Below are 21,462 nucleotides of genomic sequence, written 5' to 3' on the forward strand. Positions count from 1 at the left end.
CCCCCCCCCCGCTATCTGAGAGTGTAGGTCTTAGTTTATGAGGCTGAAAGGAAAGGGATTTGTCTTTCTAATTTGCACATCAATATATGGCACTGATCCCAGGCAGAACAGGGGAAAGGCGTATATTACCGACGTGCTCCAGTACTGATCCAGAGAACTTCCAGCTCTGGAATTTAAAAGGAAGTTTCAGGGTATCTCTGTTTCTCCATTTCATCTTTTACCTATTCCCGTGTCTGAAATAATGTTTCTGTAGTCCAGACCACGTGGACCTCACTTCTTTCCCTGTGTGCGATTATCTGTCTGTCTGTCTGAAGCTTTGGGCTTTGCTGACTTTCCATGCTCCAGATGAGGTGTCAGCTTTACTGAGTCTGCCTTCCCCCTCTGCCTGCAGCAGTAAGCTAGTTGCGTGTTATGGAGAACTTTCTTGCACAATCTCCTAGAAGCAAGGCTGTCACTTGCCCTTAATTATCAATATGTCATTAGGGATATCTTATCCATTGCCTGTGAGAGCTGTTAAATGACTGCATGCCAGAAATACATTGTGCAACCACCTGAACAGCTCAGTGTTGTGCAATCTGTCCATATCAGGCCCCTAATGCAAGACTTTTGATGCAAAAGCAGCATCTTTGCTACTTTATAGAAATTGGAAAACACCTCATCTAATATGTGGTCAAGCTCAGACTGATCCACGAATATTCCCTGCAAAGTATTACCTAGTACTTTGTTCTTGAGCTACTGTTAGTTAGCTGACGGTGGTGGTCACTTCTGCAAGGCTTCCATTCCCCAGAAAGTAAGGCAGGTTTTATAAGATTCTTTTAATGTATTTTTTTGCTTTCCTGCTGCTGCACTGGCTTACACCTCTCCTTTTGCCTTTTTAGCCTCAGGAATCTTTTTGAAAGAGATGTTACACTTCTGTGGAGGACTTTTTTTTTTCTGGTTAAAATTTAAAATAAATATAAATTATTTATAAACTAGCAACACAAAACGAAGAGTATAGACATACATACCATTGTTTTCTACAGGCAGAAGATTTTAAAGTGCACTTTTCATGAAAGCTGTTCATAAACTGTAGAGGCTATAATGTTTTCTCTGAACTTAAGATGTTTTGAGCATCACACTTTAAAATACATATGAAGAAGTGTGATTGATAGCTGGGTACTAAAAATGTTCTAAAATGCCAGGCATTTTGGAATACTAAAATTGTATTAAAATATCCAGGTCTCTTTCAGAATAAATCTGAAAAAAATGAAGTTGGTGCCTCTTCCCCAACCTTCTAATGGTACATTTGAAAGAGGTTTACCTTTTTTGTTTATGGTGTGCATCAGTGTGCCTGCATTCTTCAGTTCCCTGTTTGCTTCTAAGTGATGGTCTGGCCTTGAAAGTTTGGAAACATGGCAGCCTCTTTCTCCCTCCTCCATTTTGAGTTTTTACATTCATAACTGATGGCAGGTGGAAATAATTCAGCAAATTGTTCCTTTCATGAGAGTAATTGCCTGCCCAGTGAGAAATGTCTGAAGACTTGAGAAAGCATGAAGGAGTGGAAATGTCCAATCTGTTGTTTGGGCTGTTGGTCAGATTCAGAGAAAGAAAAAAAAAAAAAATTGGAGGGGGGATGAAATGAGACACCAAAAGTTTGAAAAATAGATTAGAGTATATGACAAATGTGGGAGGGATTTGGGTAAAATGGAAAACCAGTAGGTGAGGTTATACAGTGGGCACTCTACAGACCAAGTAGCCAAAGGAACTTACCGTTCTCTGCTCTGATAGCCCATTAAGATTATGTCATGGTTTGAACTCAGCCTGTAGCAAAATCACCACGTGGCCAGTCATTTACTTCCTCACCCCACCCTGGTGAAACAGGGGAGGGACAAAAAAAAAAAAAAAAAAAAAAAATAATAATAAAAAACCAACAATAACAATAGTAAGTCCAAACAGGTAATACACAATGCAGTTGCTTACCACCTGGTGACCGGTACGCAGTCCACCCCCAGCAGTGATTCCCACTCCACCAAAGATCCTGCTGCGCTGACTGGAAAAAACAGAATTGAGAGAGCACACACGTGTCTTTTATATACTGAGCATGATGTCGCATGATATGGAATACTCCAATGACCTATCCAGACCGGCCCTCTAACTGTGCTCCCTCTCAGCCCGAGGAAAAGTAACTCTATCCTGGCCAAAACCAGGACAGATTACCACATTTTCAGTGCTCCCACAATCTGACTGAGGAAGTAGCAGAGGCAGATGCCCAAGAAAAAGGGTGGAGAAAATCAACAGCTGCTTAGAAAGCACGTAATGTTTTTAATTTTAATTTTTATCGGGAAGGCGGAGGGTTCCTCTTTTTTCACTGTGAACATTTGTGTATATGCAAGATGAAGTGCACAGCTCCAGTGCAAGAGACACAGATCTTCATCACCTGGGTTTTTTTCCCCTGTTTTTTCTTTGTAAGACTGGCCTAAAATGCCCACTGTCAGTGTCCTATCAGTGTGTGAATAAAAGCTGCTGTAGAATGGAAACTGTCAGCCTCCTCCTAAAACTTGTGTACATACAGGGGTGTATGCCTTATATACACATCTAATGTAAAGTGCAACCATTTCTATGGTATTAGTCTGACTGTTCAGAAAGAATGCAATTTTGAATTTAAGACCACAACCCACAAGTACAGCCGTATCAAAATACTGGCAGGGCCTAGTAAGTTTAAGGAAAACTGTAGTCAGTTTTAAATATCAAGCGGAAGAAGAAAAGAAAAAAAAATTTGTTAGTGAGGACAATGAGGTTTTAATTTCTTGAAGAGAATTAGCCACAAGATCTACCACTTAATCTGATGAAGAAGTTCCATTAGAGAAATTAGCAAATTGGTTGGATACCAATAATAATAACAACAATAAAACACTTAAAGACTGTAGGAAATTTTACAAGTCATTTGAAGCATTCTGATCTTAAAAAAAAAAAAACAAAAAAAACTTGAAAATAATTTTGGATAAAAAACAAATATATGCCTATAGAGAAAGTGTTAATCTTGGAAGAGTACCGGATGTACACTTGGGGAAATATTCAGTACCACAGTAAATTCGTTTAAAAGTATAACCAGAATTCAGAAACTAAGGATTTCTGAGGTCTTATGATGAAACTCCAACGTAAGAGTATTATTCATCAAAAGAATAAAAATATAAATATTTAAGAATTCTTTTTTATATACAAGTAGTAAAAATAGTCTTAGAATAATATAATTTGGATTTATTTTCTTGTTTTGAAGCAAAACTTCGAAATGAAGTCTGAAATCATTCAGGGATTTCATTGCACCAAAATAAGACTGGCAATCAGTTAGCAATTAAACATTCTTAAAACAGCTATAAAAACTGAAACTTTTCACTTTCATGGGAATTAAAAATATTTTATTACAGCTTATCCTGAAACACAGATGTCTGAACCTACACTAGGTTGAAAAGTTTGGATATTTAGAATTTGCCTTCTCTAGAACTTGCTATTAGAAAATATGTTTTATGTATTGGAATGATAGAAGGTATTACATTTCTGCATTACTACAAAAATGATAGCTGAAGCAGGCAATAAAGCAAAGGACTTTTGTTCTTAGTGACCCTGGTCCTCAAAATGGGTTTAAATATAATTCCAATTTTAATACTTCAAGAGCAGAAAGTGTTCTGCATGTGGTGTGTTGTTAAGTGCTAACAAAAAGGATGTTGAGTGAAAACTGTGTACTCCTTTTTAAAGAATTTTTATATAGTCACACTCCGTGTTTGCTCATTTCTGTACTCTCATTAGGGTAGTGCTGGATTAATTCTTGATTCAGACATGGACAGAGTAATTCACTGGTCAATGGACAAAATGTTGTTGTTTGTATGAATCAGAAAGGGCTCCACTCCAGAATGGATACTAGATGTGGACTGCTAGGATTTGAATGCATTTTCATATTTTAATGTATAAACTGAGCTGTTGTGGCATGGAAGTTCTAAACTCAGGAAATAAAGCATACTATATGGTGCAGTACCTTTTGGTACAGTTTCTCAATATGGCATATTCGAAGGAAAAAGTTTTGCAGAAATTATAATTGCTAAAAGATAGAAAAAAAAAAAAGTAAAAAATAGAAAGATTACTTAAAAACATAGTCTGAAGAATGTAAATAGTCAGCATGAACTGTAAGCCTTAAATGATAACAGATGCCTGACAGTCCTGATCTATCTTTACACATTGGCACACAGTTAAGACTTTTTGTCAATAGTTCAGGAGTTTATAGTTAATTTCCATTTAAGAGTAATCAAGCTCTTCAAGACATAAAATCTGAATTTCTTCACTCTACAGGAGATCCATATGATTTGTAGAGGCTGTGAACTTTGCAGAAATGTTTCTAGTTCTTACGTAAATCAAAGATAATAGGGTTTCTCATGTTAATGCAAAAAAAAAAAAAAAAAGGTAAGGTTTTCAATTTATAGGGTACAATTCAGCAAATAAACTGATATATGGATTTGAAGTTATTAATATCAATCAGAAAAAAATGGCTTTCTGAGCATCTCTGCAAACCTTCCACTATTAGAACAAGATTTAGACGTCTGTCCCAATGGAAATGTAGATCAGGATTTGCTGGTACCTCTGTGACATGGTTTAACCCCAGCTGGCAACTAAGCACCATGCAGCTGCTTGCTTGCTCCTCCCCCCACAGTGGGATGGGGAGAAGAATCGAAACAAGTAAAACTTGTGGGTTGAGATAAGAACAGTTTAATAATTGGAATAAAATATGATAATAGTAGTAGTAATTGTAATGAAAAAGATGATAACAAAAAGAGAGAGAAATAAAACCCAAGGAAAGACAAGTGATGCACAATGCAATTGCTCACCACCCACTGACCAATGCCCAGTCCCCAAGAACAGATCTGCCCCTCCCAGCCAACTCTCCCCCCCTGTTTATATACTGAGCGTGATGTCCTGTGATACAGAATATCCATTTGGCTTGTTCGGGTCAGCTGTTCTGGTTGTGCTCCCTCCCAACGTCTTGCGCACCTCCTCGCTGGCAGAGCATGGGAAACAAAGATTCTTGACTTAGGGTAAGCGCTACTTAGCAACAACTGAAACATCAGTGTGTTATCAACATTATTCTCATGCTAAATCCAAACCACAGCACTGAACCAGCTACTAGGAAGAAAATTATCCCAGCCGAAACCAGGGCACTCTGCTGATGGTGTTGGCCTAAGTAATAGGGGGCTGTAAGGGAAGTAGGGACTCTGCAGCCAGAACTGTCTTCTCTCTTGCTCATTTGGCAGTCAAGCCTAACCTCATACTGAGTAGCTTCTAACAGGAGAGGAGGGAAGCTGGGCAGAGGGGAAATGATCAATAAAGGTGAGAAATACAAAGTAGACTATATTTCTCTTCCAGATCAAGAGGACTGTCTTGCTCAAAATGACTTTTATTTTTTCTAGTTTATTATAACCAGATATAGAAGAACTTTTAACAGAGATCTCCTGTGGATCTTAATAAAGAATGTAATGCAAAACAGTTTGTCTGCATTCTTTAAAGACAGGTGTCATTTGTAAGAGGTTAGCATGTTATTTTTATGGCATGCAAGGGTAATTTCACTGCAAGGTGAGTTTAATAACTCTTAAGACAAAACGGAGACTCCTTCTGATGGAGAAGAAGAGAGCAGATAAGATGCTCAGATAAAAGCCTTAAAAGAAATAAATAGCATTAGGAGCAGCACTGCTGAAACTGGCAAACTAAAACATAAAACCTGAATGATTATGGTATTTTCTTAGAAATCTTTATAACAAGAATAGTTTTGAAGAAGATGCATTTTTAAGTAGTGTTTTCCTGACTCTGAATAGTTAGAGGTGTTTGGTGTGATAAATGGTGTTAGCATGCAACTGTTCACAGTCTGATTTTATGTCTCACTGCATTTATTCTGAGTTGGCCATTTGCACGCCCTGGTATTGGGAGTCATAAGAAATCACTTAAATAAGTAACTGTGTTATCACATACTACAGCGATGGATTCCTCTGTATTCCACTATTGAGAAAATCTGCTGATGTGACCTCAGTTTTGATGTATTACACAATACCACAACAAAGCTTTTTCTGACGTTGACTCATCAACCATATTGCACATTTGTGAGCTCTCTGATTTTGCATTTCCTTCAGAGCTGAAGGGCAGGCAGTGCTGGCACAACCAAACAAACTGTGACAAAACACTGCTTCTCCAACACACAAAGAGTGACTCTTGATAATTAATTATAATTCTCTGAACTATTTTTTCACTTTTAATTTAGATCATGGGAAGACAGTGAACACACCAGTTTCGTGTCATGTTTTTCATCCTGCATTAAACTTAACTTAGAGAGGATGGTACTTCATGAACAAGCTTAGAGGACTCCCACACACCTGCCTTCATGTGGCAATGGATGTTGCGTTTATTTAAATGAAATTCTGGACTACATTCCTATGGCATCTCCCTCACAAAGTTTTGGGGTTTTTTGAGACAATCTTTTTGTCTATCGCTAGCCTCCCTGCTGCTTAAAATAGTAGAATGCAAGGGATATTTCTGATGCGATTCACTGATAAGGTATCTTCTGATTTCACGTAAGTTCTCTTGTTGATCTGTCTCATGCCTATGAGAAAGCCAATCTCCAAAATGCTATGCACAGCAGGATTTTTTATACTTCTTTGGGAAGATTGTGAATAATACTGGAATTAGGTAAGAAACTTCATATATACATACATATGTATGTGGATTGTGCACTTTTCAGGATATTCATTTGATACTGCCTTGCCTTCTTGCAATGACTAACATGAAACATTTAGCAGGGAGGGGAGTCACAAGGAAGGCACAAAAGACAAATGGAATAGTTTCAAAGAAGTTAACATTGTAATGGGTGGGTGATCAATTGGGAGAAAGCTATTCAGACAGAGACCAGCAACATTACACAGCTATGTTAAAGGCTGAAAACTTTAGGTCAAAGGGTGTCCTAAAGATCCTAAAGGATAAAGGGAAAAGGGTTATCAGCTAGATGATAGGGAGATACAGAAGGAAAGAATTATGGCAGAAGGAGAACAGTCAGGTTCTTACAGATAAAGGTGGATATTAACTGACCTGAAAGTAACCTTAAAATTGGTTGTGAAGAAATTAGAGTGCAGATAGGGGGCAATATGAATATGGAAAATTACTCTTTTACCCCTTAGCAATCTATGCTTTGTATCTTTGGGAAAAAGAATAAATACCTTTGCTTTGAAAAGACTCTTCTTGAGTCACTTTAATTAGAGTTGCTGTCACAGGCTGCTGAGGGATAAGGACTTTCAGCTGCAAATTTAATCTATCATATCAACATAGTTAGCAACTGTAACCCAGTGAGCCAATCTGAAGGTGAGAAGACTGCCTGATTATTCCAAAGCAAGCTACAAGCAGGGAGGCCTGTCACCCTGTGATGGACAGAACAACATCTTTATCTGTATCTAGGGCATAAGGTAAGGGATGAAGGGGGCTTGGGGAGGTTTTTTTGTTTGGTTTGGTTTCTTTGCTTTCTTCCCTTTTCTGCTTTTTTGTTTCTATTTTTTGGTGCTCTCTGTTTGGTTTTTTTTCTGCAAACAAGGAATATTAGCAATATTTAAGATTCCCGGCACCTCCTTATCATTTAAGCCACGTTTTTGAAGGCATAATGCACTGCAACTGTCTTCAACATTTCTTGTTGTTCCTGTTGTCTTTATAGCTGTGAATTCCTGACATTTTTTAATGATATAAAAAGTAGAAATCTATATTTTGTTGCCACATCATTTTTAACATATGTTGGTAACTTAATTCTTAACCATTCAAAAAACATGGGTATAGGACATCATAAATATTCTTAGGCTATGTTATGTCTACTGAGATGTTTAAATAAGTAGAGACAAATATAATAGTCAATTCAGATGTTCAAAGCTTCTTTCTTTAAAAAAAAAAGCTTCATAAAAAATACTTATTCTTGACAGATTTTTCTGGGGAGAAAAACACTCTGTGAGGGTTACTCAAGCTTTACAGAACTGCAGAATCACAGAGAGTTCTTATAAAATAAAAACCATCTATCCAAACCTTTTATGAAAGGCTAGTGACTGTGGATATTGATGTTTTTGATAGATGAAATGCTCTCAAATCGGCTCATCCCATTAAGATTCATTGGACTGAGACTTCATATAAACAAGGGGTTCCCTCAGGATGTAAATTTTCAACTGGATGATTAACTGAAAAAGCTAAAAATCCAGATTCTCAACACAGAGAAACTCTAAGTTTCAAATTAATGAAGCAATCATTCCCTTAGATGACTTTTAACACTGCACCAGGATTAAAAAAAAAAAAGCTCTGATAAGTGTGGTGATACCTTTTCCATTACTCATTTGAGCATATCCACTAGATTATGTTTTTTATGTGCCCCTGTTAGGAGAAGTAAAAGGAATTGTTCAGTTGGAATGTACTCAAAATAATGACTTTACTTGCCTTGTTAGTGTTCTACAAATCCTTCTTCCATCTTTATTTTTACCCACATTGGCTACAAAATTTTGACAAGATGCTTAAATGCCCAGATGGATGATAATACCCTCCCTCAGTGAGACCAAGTATGTAAAAACCCAGTGCTATTTTTTGTTGTAGTTGCTGTTGTTTTGTTTTGTTTTGTTTTGTTTTGTTTTGTTTTGTTTTGTTTTGTTTTGTTTTGTTTTGTTTTTAATGTGAACTTATGGAAATTAAAAGGCCTATGCTAGTATTATGGGGCAGTAAGTTATCTGAGTGTTGTTTACGAAGAACACTTTGTATGTTCTTTAGTGAAGAACACTTTGTATGTGACCTTTCTACACACAAAAATCGGAAAAGGGGAGCAAAAATGCATAGAGCCAAGAACTTTCAATTGAACATGGATTGCATTGCTTAAATTCTCTTTGTTCAGAAAGAAGAGGGGATACAATAGATCTATGTATCATTTTTAAATTAAGGCTAAATTAAGATAAATATGATGTTTGATACAAAAATATCTCTAGGAGGATTATAGGAAAGCACGGAAACATCATAGTCTTTTGGTTAAGGTTGGGAAAAGGGATGGAAAGTTAATTTAAAATACTATTTTGTAACCTAAAGGCCTAGATTATCAAAAATATTAATGTGGACTTTCATGTTACGTAAAGACTTGTTGAAAAGGTAAGTCTGTGCCTCAGTATTATTTTCTAATCTATGGTTCTTGATTATTTATCTTTTTTTTTTTTTCCCCAGAACATTCCGGTTTGCCCTTAGCTTTCTCTCTGACTTATTTTGTAAGGAAAGGTTTCTTAGCCTCAGGATTAGAAAATAATTTTTGGTTTATTTACAAATACTTAAGTTACTTGCAAGAAAACTCTTGTCCCACAGTATAAAACTTGGATCATCCTGGAACATGGTATCATTTTTTTTATATCCTCGTTGCAGTCCCATTTGAGTTTGACTGTGAAAGAACACCAAATTCTGTTGCTTTTTATGTCAAGTTTTGAGGCTAACATGCAGACAGTTAACACATACCAAAACGCAGTTCCCTTTTGCAAGTCAGTTACTGAAAGCTTCTGGGCCTTTCTACTAAGATTAAACATAAATTATACCAAAATCTAAGCCCATTTAGCAGTTCTTCAGAGAGAGTATAGAGTTCAGATTTCTTTTGGGGGCATGGCAGAGAGGTCATTGGTCATAATTAAGGATTTTTAGTATGATTGTAATTAGTATGTCTGACTTCTTTCAGTTTAACACAGTCCTGACAGTGCCACTGTGGGCAGCAGCATGCAAAGCCAAACCAGTAAAAGCAATATGTAGTAACCAGAGAAATAGCATAGGCTGTGACAGTTGAGCTGTATCTTTGAAAGAATTTCTTCGGTATAGCTTGTTTAATTTGTTTGGTTTTGTTTTAAAGGTGTCGCACTGGGAGCAAATTAGAATAGGTAAGTCAGAAGCAGAGCTGTGTTTTGGGGAAGAAAATGGCATCTTGGTGCTTCAGCTCTGCTACTTCCTTCAACCCAGTGAAGAGTCTGAGTGTTAGCACAGCTCATTTCCACCTAACTGCATTCACATGGGAGGGATTAAACCAGGAATGTAGAAAAGCACCTCTCATCCAAGATAGAGAGGACAGACTTGTTCTCTGAGTGACTGCATTGGTAGTAGCAGGCTGTATGCTCCTGTTAGGATGGAGCATGTCAGTGAGCTTGTTTGTGCCATGAAATGTGTGAAGGCAGTGACATGCAGTTTCATCAGTGGCTACGGTGCTCATTCTGACTTTATAGCTATTGTGCTCCAAGAAAGGTGTTTTCAGGATTGTCTGAGAAAAATGGGGATTAAACTGGTGAGTGACGATTCAACTTGAAGTAAGCACAAATGCAAGGCATAGGGTTACTCTGTTTATTCCAGTCCATGCAGTAATAGATAGTATTATGTCAACTCTTTAGTATGTGAAGAAAAGCTGAAATGTGCGATGTTAGAAGTGTACATAGTTGATGGATGTTTTAAAATGTCAAATCTAAATATCCTCCAGTTGAACTACAGCCCTTGCAAAATGTTGGGTAAGAAAAAGAACTTCTGTCTGGCTCGGCACCCATAAACCCATTTCAGTAGTTCACACATCTCTGTACCTTGTGTCACAGAAGAAGAGCTTCCCCATCAGTGTTTCAACTGCATTTGTGCTTTGGACAATGAAGGCGCTAAAGCAGTTACCAAGAAATAGCCAATATGCAATAAATTTACAGCTCCTTTACCCTTTTTTCTTATAATTTTTTTTTTTCCCCTGACAATAATCTCAGAAGGTATCAAATTCAAACAGAGAAAGGGGGGGGAAAGAGAGGCCTACTAAGTACAAGGCTATCATAATTTATAACAAGGTTATAATATGCAGAAGCATTACTTACCATATCCTGCAATATTCATTGCCACTGCTAGGAGATCAGTGTAAGACAGATAAAAGTAAATATGTTTTTGCACAGCAGGTAGGGAACTTCCAGAATTCATTGCCACAGGAGGCTGGTTTGACAGACGGTGTAAGCAGGTTCAAAAAGATCATGGAGACATTCATAGGCAACAGGTCTAAATACAAAGCAGATACAGAAAAGAACAAAAGATGTTCCTTCCAAAATCCCTAACAGAGTGATTGTGGATGCTGGCAAAGTACAGGAGTAGTGGACCACAGAAAATGGCCCCACTCACATGCTTTTAAACAGCTGCTCCCCTCATCGCTGACCACAGCAGCATGCTGGCCCGGGTACGTGAACATGTCTCATGTTCTTAGCTCACTTCTGCCTAACTAATGAATTGTTTAGACCAGAGAGTCTTAAAGCTTCCCAGCAGCGCAGACAAAATTTAATTCCATGGCTGTGACAGAATTGCTGCTTTAGGCACCATCCTCCCTGAGAGCAGTGAGTTGGAGCAAGAGCTGCGCCCGACCACCATGATGTGTTGACTGTGGGCTGGCTGCCCAGGAACTGGTCTGCTGCTGCCACTAAACTCGCACGGTATGCCTTAATATTAACTCTTAATTAGCAGCTTCCCCAACACCCAGATTATGTACATCTGCCTCTCTCCAAGTCACGATTTTTCTGCCCCCGTCATTTTGCAACCATAGCTGAGCACTCTGCATAAGACTAGAGTTGGTATATTACAATGTGACAAAGCTCCCTGAATAATTTATATCTAAGGCTCCATTTCATACTTACTTGTTATCCTATGGGGTTTCCCTAGGATATACCATCTAATTTCAGTTTAAAACTTAAGTTCCATAATTTATAACTGCACAGAAGTTGCTTTAACATGCCATTTATAAAGGCAATGGTGCACATTGTAGCAGAAGTGTTTTCAGAGTTTCCACTCCTGGGATTACAGATTCACAGTAAACTGGTGAAGGGGAACCAAGAGGAGTTTGCTAGAAAATTGAACAAATCCACCTTAACATATCAAAACAAATCTCACCTTAATGTTGTGAACTCTGTAGGGCAATGTTTCTGCAACAGCATCAACATCTAGATTCCCTGCTCACATTAAACAGAAAGGAGGTGTGTGTTTTGCCTGTCATGTGTATTTAGATACCAGTTCCTGAAAGTGCACTTAGGAAGAGTATTAAGACATATTTACTGTAAGGTATAAATAGGCCCCATTACACCAACAGTTATTAATCCTTGTTGTAAGATTATGTGAATCTTGTTTTATTCCCTGAGTATGTGATTTTCTTTAAAAGTCGTAACTTCAGAGAATAGCCAGTCTAAGTAACAAGTTCAGCAATGATTTAACAAGGTGTCATGCAAATATCACTAAAATGTGTATAAATTTCTGTTATCTTTCAAGAGAAGCATGTTACAGTATTTTTACTTTCAAAAGTAATATAAATTATGTAGCAGTAAGGGCATTTCAGAAAAATTCACTTTATTTACATGTCTCGCCTAACTAGAAAGAAAATCATGTCATTGTAGTCATTAGGACTATTTCTCTGTGTGTGAGGCCGCGTTATGGCAAAATTGCGTTCCTTAGGCGTTTAGGTTTATTCTTAACACTTACAATATTTAATAGGCTTTAAACACCTGCTCAGGTTAATGAAATTAAGTATTTCTTGAGTAATACTAACAACTAATTTGGCATCTGTTGATTTTATAACAGCGGTTTTTATTTTGTTTTATTACTTAGTCATACAACTGCATACTTCAATAGGAAGATAGAATGTTACGTTCTCCTACCACATAAATATGCAAATCTAGAACTTCTTCTGACTGAAATTACTGAAGTAGTGTACTCGAAAGGGATTGATATTTGGGTTATAGTGTACAAAGCTACCAGATACAAGTAATGTAGCAGTGTATCCCTAGGTTGGATATATCCTGCTTTAGTGACTAGTATCTAAGGACCTGAGATGCTCTGTCTGTTTGTGAGATAGTCAGGATTCAGTAAGCCATCTTTTCATTCTCCATCATGGACCTGTCTTTTTTGATGATTTTCCGTGCAAATTTGAAAGTAGATCTTGTTACGTGTAAGTAAAGATTGTGTACCAGTAATAAATACATCCTACTGTTAAGCAAATCTCGTGAACTGTGGAGCTTCTTGAGAGTTTTTAGGAAAGAGTTAGGTATCACTTGCCATTGGGAAGGTATATGTGAATCTGCAAGAAGGTCAGTTCTCTTCTCTGCGGTGCCCTTACCTTGCCTAGGGGGTTATCACTGTCAGTGCTTTGCCTTTGGCTTGTTTGATGCGAGTTCATGAGGCACAAGGGGAAAAAGGTTTCACAAAAGAAGGAAATCGAGGATTTAAAGTCAAATCTTATATTGCTTGTGATAACATGCAGAACAAACAATTATTTGAGGGAAGGATGCAGAAGGGGTGGAAAAAGTGATGAGCTGTGACACAATGCAGCAACAGAAACAAATTTAGATTGTGTGTAAGATGTGCTACTTTGAGACTGATATTCCCGGTTCAGGGAAAACACACAGCCAGTGCATTTGTGAATGTGAATGGCCTAAATAATTTTAGAATCCATTTACAGACCATTTCCATCTACCTCAGCTTGCTTGCATGATTTCTGATGCCTGTCAGCCACACAGGACCATATTGCTCATCACACAAATGGAAAGCTGTTTTCACTTAGCTTGCCAAGCATCTTGCTAAACTGTGGGCCCTGAAACCTTGAGAGAACTATTTTTTAATTTAGGAAAGATATTGGCCTGTTCCAATACCTTTCTGTTTCCTTCTTTGTTTCTCTCCCTTTCCTTGCTTTTCTTTTTCTTTAGTAGTCCCCATCTGGGATAATGAGGTTGTAATTGTAACAGTTCATTATATCCAGTAATTCCAGTAATCATTGAATATTCTTTGATGTCAGGTTTCTATTCTTAAGTTTCTGATGCTGCTGATTCTGATGTATATGTTATGTACACATGCTTCACCTGTCTGATAAAATGCATTACTTTGGATCCAACAGGCCAGAACCAGTACTGTGGACAAAGGATGGTGGGGAACTACCAGATCCAGAGAGAATGGTTGTCAACGGCAGGGTCCTAAGCATCAGTTTCCTAAACAAAACAGACAATGGCACATACCGATGTGAAGCAAAAAATCCTATTGGCCGAAACAGCACAGAATATGTCCTGATAGTACATGGTGAGTGTGTTCTTGTTAGTATTTTAGTGTGTGTTATGCATATGTAGCATTTCAAGGAAACAACATCAGTTGTTTATGATCATTACTGAAAGAATATTAAGAAAAAGCTGGAAGTATAATTGCACTTTTATTGATACTATCATCTAGTTGTGGGGAGTGTGTTTGCTTCTTTTTATTGACATGCCTCTCCATACAGTGTAAACAAAATCTATTCATTGATGTTGTGAGCTTTTTGCAAAGTAAGCACCTGTACTGTTTTATAAATACTTGCCTCAGGTATGTTGTTCGGATAAAGCTGGTTACAAAAGGATATATGAAGGGAAATATGGAAATACCAGACAGATGGGGGCTTGAGGGGTTTTATTTAGTTTTTTTATAGACCACCAAAGACAGGACATCAAATACTTTTCTTCACATAAGTTATATCCTGTTACTGAGAAAATTCAGTTTATACAAGTTAGCTGATCATCATCTGGCCTATTGTTACAGTCAATCCTCAAAAATATATCATACTCTAAACTCATGATAACTTCTAATAAAAAAATACGAAGTTTTACATTAAATTACAGTTGATTTGTTTTCCTTAGTTAATTAGGCAACTATATGTCACATGAATGTAGCTGGCTTTTACAATCCTTGTGAAACAGATTGATATAACTCAGGTATTGGAGAAGCTATAATACAAAGTTATCATTTGCCTTTAATACAGTTTTTCTATATGGATCTACCAGTCTCAAAACATAATGTTCTGTTATCACAGATAAGTATGTGATAATTCTTGGCAGATTATGAGTTCTGTAATTTGAATTTTAACCTAAGTGAATACAGAGGCAAAAGCTCCACTGTAGTTCATAGTAGTACCTTTTTTCCCTCTACTTTTTTAAAAAATACAAGCTCTTGTAACTATGGCAGAATAAAAGGAAACAATCTAATACAAATTATAGTCTATAAATAGGCATGGGAACTATATAGATTTTATTTGCTCATGATGAATTCAGGTATAACAAATAAACATTTTTTTGGTGTTTGTAAAGTCTCAAAAACATTTTTCACTAAAGGTTTAACCTGCCTTTAGGTATTTGGCAGAAAACTTCTAATAAATACTACTTTCAGCTTGCAGTAATGAGTTGTTTTTTTGGCACTGTTGATGAAATATCATTTAACAAAAGAATTCCTTAGATTACTTTTCATTTTTCTTAAAGTTCACTATTAGTTCATGTAGGGTAAGTGGCACAAGTAAGGAGGAGGTCTTTGCATGAGGAACACAGAGTGTGTACTGGTGTGTCAGTATTTCTGTATTAAAGACAAACAGATAAACTAAACCCTTTGACCTCTACTTACATTGATTATTACAAGAAAAGTAAAAAATGTCTTGTACATCCCAGAGATGGTGATGTATTAGCTGTTGGCTACAGGCACAAAGTACACTGCATTTGATGAGGTAATGGCTTCTGCACTTACCAAATGTTGAAACTTCTGTCGTTTTTCTGCACAATTTATTTATGTGATTATTTCTGAAAACATGGCCTTTTGTAATGGTAGATTTTTCCATCAGTGGTGACTTTGCAATATACCTCTATCAAAGAGTATTTCACAATCTCCTATGTCTTGCACATAGTGGCATGCCCCCTGTTCATCTGATTATCTTGCAGCAACTTCATGGCAGTCTATAAAATCATACATTATCAAGAAGGCATTTTTTTACGTTTGGCAGCACATTAGGCATGTTATCAGGTTTAGATTGCACACTGCTGACCTTTTGTGTTATGAGTACCAGAGTTTTCCTAATTACATTTCTGCAAGTCCAGTGTTAGTACTAGAGAAGGTAAATGTCAGCTGCTTCTGAGGTTTCTGAAACAATGAGAGTAGTGTGACAGAGTATGTGATGATGTTTAGTGCTTAACAACTTACTACGTTTCAGAGTTGTTAAGTTTATTTTAAGTACAGAAGAATGACACAATTATTTTATCAAGTGTAGCACAATCAGTTATATAGATCAATTTAAGCAGTGTCTTACCCCTTCTTTAGTTCATTAAATTCATTAATGTCTCTAGTGAAACATAAGCCTCCCAAAATTATACAATATTCTCTCTCTCTCTCTCTCTCTCTCTCTCTCTCTCTCTTAGGACTAGCAAGCCTAGTTTTTATCTTTTTCTGAGATGCATTCTTCCATTTAATAGAGGATGAATTTTTTTCTATATCTTCCTAAATATATCTTGGAGCATCTTTTGATTTCTCATCCTTTCCCTGTGCCTAATATGTCGATGTAATTTTTTTGGCCTACTCCTGTGTTAGAGCTGATTTATCATATAGGTGTGCCTTCTTACCTTGAATGTTAGGTTTCTAATACAAGTACATGCCAGATTTAACATAAAGGGAAGTACATTCATGAAGATGTGGGAGAGGAGAGAGAAGGAATCTGCATGAAAAAAATCTCTTCACAAGAGATTCTTTTAAATTGCAGGTCAAGGAAGCAAGGTCTAGGAAAAGTGACCTACCAGATTTGTAAGGAGTAAGGTGTAAGTTCCTCGAGTGCAAGTAGCCACTGCCTTAATGGAGCCTCTGGAAATCCAGCTCCGCAGTTGTTAAACTACTAATTGTTTTTCTAGGAAACTCTCAAGTCCAGAGCAGTTGCAGTGATGGAAAGAAAGAATGATAATCACATGCCCAAGTTTACACAGATACTATGGCTGATTGATTTTTCTAGGAGAGCTGGTGTGAGAAGGCAGAGGACATCATCAATGGAAGGCACCCTCTGCAGAGGCAGGGGACTGTGACCTGGTTCACAGCTTTTCTTATTCATGCTATGATTTCCTCTACCTTTTCCCTTTTTTTACTTCGACACATTTTCTGTCTTTCTGTTTGTTAAGGTTGTAAAAGGTTCATCTGGCTTCTATTCCTTTTTTTCCCTATGAAATCCCCTTCTCAGTGGGACTCAGTCTACTAATTCTCTCAATTTCTGAAGGTATCCTCATAACTCTGAGGAGATTTAGATGGCTTTAGCGTAGAGAGAAGCTTGCCTAAAAATGGAAGGTATAGTTTGTCATAATTGGAGATTAAGTGTAAGCAAAGTATTTATACATATTAATTATATAAACCAAGCAGAGTGTCTCATGCCTTTAACTGGGCCAATCTAGACACAAAACTATACAGAAAGTAGTATTTTTTACACTGTAAATGATGATAATACTGTTTTGATGTTAAGTGATGGCAGTAGAAAATATTGCTATAAGCAGATGAATGGCAATCTGTATAATATCATTAGTATCTGATAACAGCAAAAGTCTTTTTATATTTGTAGTATAATTAAGGAAATCCAACCAGAGAAATTAAATATATTTGAATCAGGTAAAAGACATGGGCTATTAAATATGCTCGTGATGCATTGGTGGATCGATAGAGCTGCTACTTTCATTTTTCCTACCTTTTATTATTAATAATAAATGTCAAGAAAACAGTTCATGAAGCAGGAAGGTGGGCACAAAGTCAGAGTTTATAGGCAACAGTACAAAGGCAAGACATGTAGTTTGCTCAGACATTTGTCTCATGCAGAAACAAAGGCACAAGCTTTAATGCCTGTAGCTGTTGTCTTTTCTGTATTATAATTGGTGAGCTTAATGCTTTAGAAGTGCACATTCTGGCTAGATATATTGCACCCTTTCTTTGGTAATGGGCCTCAGGCAATGTTCACTCTCTTCGAATTTATTAAGAATTTTTGTTTACCTTTGTCATTAATCATCGGTAAACAGAACTACCTGTCAAACTCATTGATGCTCAACCCAAAAAACATAGATTCTACTTGCAAAGCTTAGGTAATAACTGCATTGATTTAGCTGGAGTTGAGAAAGGAGGTGGTCCATCATAAACTGAAGACACAGCTGTTATGTACGTAGCAGTAGTTCATAACTTCTGGATGTCACTGCTGAAGACTTAGTTCAGCATCACATTGAGTGGGTGACAGAAGTGTCCACATCATTGGGAAATCTTCTTAATGGAAACAGCAGCATTTGATAATTTACAGACCTATTTGAAATAAAGGACCTGGGTGAAATATCCTGATTTGCCAATCTAAAGACACACATTCAATTAGTTGAAATATTCAGAGCTATAATGTGTTGTGTGTATCAATTATGTATCAAAGCAATATAGAAGTTAATATGAATCAGCAGCTGTGGCTGGTCATGGCAGTTCTTACTGCCACAATTATACATACAGTAGAAAGTGATTGAGCAAGTAACTCAGCATCTCTGGATGATAAAAAATGGCATAACATATTCCCTTGACTTCAGCCTCGTAATTTTTTTTTTTTTTTTTCTTGGGCAGGCTACTCTTTGCAAATAAAGGCAACTGAAAGACCAAGTTACATCCTGGTTAATATTTTGAAATGTACTTTCAAACAGAAGTTCTCCTAGAATGTATAAGACCAAAGGTCCCACTGCACCTTTCCTTTGAAATATAATGTATTTATCTTCCACCTGCTTGTCCAGTCCCATTTCATAACATTTATCATCTTGGCTTTCACAATAACCTGTGGCAACAAGATTCTGAACTGAATTATGTGCTTTGAGGGGAAAGTATTCTCTTTTTGCTGCTTGATCTCTTAAATTCCCAGCTTTCCAATCTATTTGGCCTCTTTTGCTGTTGGTGCTGTAAGTATGCAGTTACAATCACTTATTTTCATGCCTCTTTCCTTCAAGAGATTCTCAAATATTTCCACCTTGCTCTCAATTTCTCACTAATTGTGATTTTCAACTCTGCATTTCCTGGATTCCTGTCCGTTGTATCCACTCTTCTCCTTTCATGACCTCTTTTTTCACTTTTTTCTTCATTTTTGGTCTAGTAGCAAATCTCTGTTATTGACTGTTCACCATATTTGGAACAGCACTATACCAAATTTGCACCAGACACCTTAGTTTATTAGCTCCTGCCTCCAAATACATTTATAGCCATTCACCTTCTGTGGCCACCCATAATTCCAGCATCATGCACTTTTACTTCTATACAAATCTCTTTTTAAACTAGTAGATACTGAAATCCAACACATATCTGAAAGGAAACAAACTCCACTACCTCTGTCTGTTCTAGATTCCTTTATCTTTGTCAGCTATTACATTTTTATTATGTTTCATTTCTGTTGCAATGTTCTCATAGGTGCCCTGCTCCTTCCTTTATTTTTGTAACTCACTTGTGCACATCTTTCACTCTATGCAAGTAAAAACCGAGTAGAACAGTAATTTCAAATATAACTGAGGAGGTGGCAATTTTTTCTGTTTTCTTTGAAAACTGAGCTTATCAGAAAGGCAATAGATCTCCTGGTTTGCAAATATTTTAACTACAGGCTTCTGATAAACCTTGTGCACTGTTTCTGGACACCTTATCCTCATAAACATATCAAAAAATACATAGAAAATACTCACTGAATGGGGGAGGGCATGGGAAGGAAAGGAAAGCAGCATCCTTGTGCAGCAGCACAGTCGTCAGTAATGTAGTTGCCCTCTATTTTGGTGTTAAGATCCTAGACAATTTCTAAAGTTTCCTCCGTCATAGTTCCTGAGTTGAAATGTCTCATTTACAGACGCATCTTGGAGAAGAGACTTTCTTTGCCTGTGGGAAAATCCTACCCTTTAAGTGAACAAAGCTTGGGCTTTGCAAAAAGAGAATTGAGCAGACCTGTGGTGTAATGGAACAATAACAACACAGACAGGTACAATAGAGGGTGTTTTTAGTAAAAAAACAACTTTGCCCTTACAGCAATCAAGGCATATCAAGAATATGAGGCTCAGAAGACTGCTTAGGACTTCGTTTGAAATTCTGTGTGTGTCAAAACCTGTGCTTTTTAGATTTGAGATATTTTTTTTTTACTATCTGTGTTTGAATTAAAAGAAATAGGGTGTCCTTAAAAGAGGTGAAAAGTCTCTCCTATTCCCATCTTACAAAAAGTAAAAATAACATTAAAATGTACAGAAGACAACTCACAGAGGAGCCTGAGCTTTCAGCTGAAAAATAAATCATGAATGCTCTTGAAGACTTTCTCCTCAAAAGCTTTCCTTGCCTCAAACTGTCTCTTTAATTTTTCTCTTTTCCCCTTCCCCACTATGTACACATACATACATAGACACACAGCACATGCACCCACACACAAATAAAGCCAACCAAACAGATAGAGTTCTATTAACTTATCCAGGAAGAGAAGTTTTTTTAAAAAAAAATCTTCATATCTTTGGAAATCCACAGCAGCTGGATGTTTTTCTTGCAAAAGTTGAGGTGTGCAGGAGTGAAGTTTCACTGTTGCCAGGCCTAAGAAAGTAACTCATTATAACCCTACAATTAAAGGTAGCATTATAAACACATGGAGAATTTCATTTACATGTTATTCTGCAAAGCATAGCCCTTTGAATTGTGTTGAAATGTTTTGATTTTGCATATACATCAACATTCTAAAATGTCATTGTTATTAAATCATTATCATAATATTAAAGTTAACTTCTTTAGAGGACACTAGGTTATGCTGAAATTGGTGGCCCAGACCTTAAAGAACAGTGCAGATGAATGCTACACAATCAGATGAATTAAGAAATCATCGTGTAATATAGCTTTTATTATTGGACTGAAGAAGAATAATGTTTAGTTGACATTTCCAGGTATGAGAAGTCTGCGAAGAAACTTCTGGTGGAATTGTTGGCTTAATTTTATGGATGAATTGTCCAGCTATTATCCCTGAACACTCGCAAGGCAGCTACTTTGAAATTGCTTTCTGTTGATAAATACTTGAATAGTGGGGTCTAGTTGAGCTATGTGAACTGATATTTCTTCATTTATGGTGACTAGAAAAATATGATACAATTTTATTTTTTTTTAAGATAAGTTCGAAATTCTTTTGGAAAGGTTAAGAAAGTAACATTCCAAAGCACAGTAAAACATTTGGGGAATCTGTTTGACACTTCTACATTTTTACATTAAAATACTGGTTTTGAGGAGAGGAAACTTGTAAAATAAAGTAATTTTGTTAGATAACATATGGAAGATTTTAATTACTTTTTTTTCTGTACTGCAGTACTCATTGAAATTACTGAATTCAGAGTATTTCAGTTAAATTAAATTTGAATTTCCAAATTTGTCTTAGTTTTACCTTTTTTTTCCCCCCTCCTGGTGGATGTAGTAAATCTCTCCCCAGGTCCAACCTAATTTAACGATTTATTCTAACACATATAGCTCATTCCTATCTGAATAGAAGTTGAACTTACTCTAAAAACCTGTAGTGTTGGATAATCTCTTTAATAACACACAACACTTGAAAATATTTAATTTTCTGTGTACATATATATTTGCCTAATGTGATAGTTCTTGATCTGGATT

At 36.7% G+C, this 21,462-nt stretch overlaps 1 protein-coding gene across 1 annotated transcript in view; it reads left to right on the forward strand.

Annotated features, from left to right (window-relative positions):
- CADM2 (cell adhesion molecule 2) overlaps window positions 1-21,462 on the forward strand; it is a 359,573-nt gene that overhangs the window by 274,956 nt on the left and 63,155 nt on the right. Inside the window, exon 8 of the mRNA XM_026868442.1 lies at window positions 13,928-14,106. Within this exon, the coding sequence (XP_026724243.1) occupies window positions 13,928-14,106 (179 nt within the window). The remainder of the gene's footprint in view (window positions 1-13,927; window positions 14,107-21,462) is intronic.

Source organism: Athene cunicularia, assembly GCF_003259725.1.
Source record: "Athene cunicularia isolate RWA chromosome 1 unlocalized genomic scaffold, athCun1 chr1_part1, whole genome shotgun sequence".
Classification (NCBI taxonomy): domain Eukaryota; kingdom Metazoa; phylum Chordata; class Aves; order Strigiformes; family Strigidae; genus Athene; species Athene cunicularia.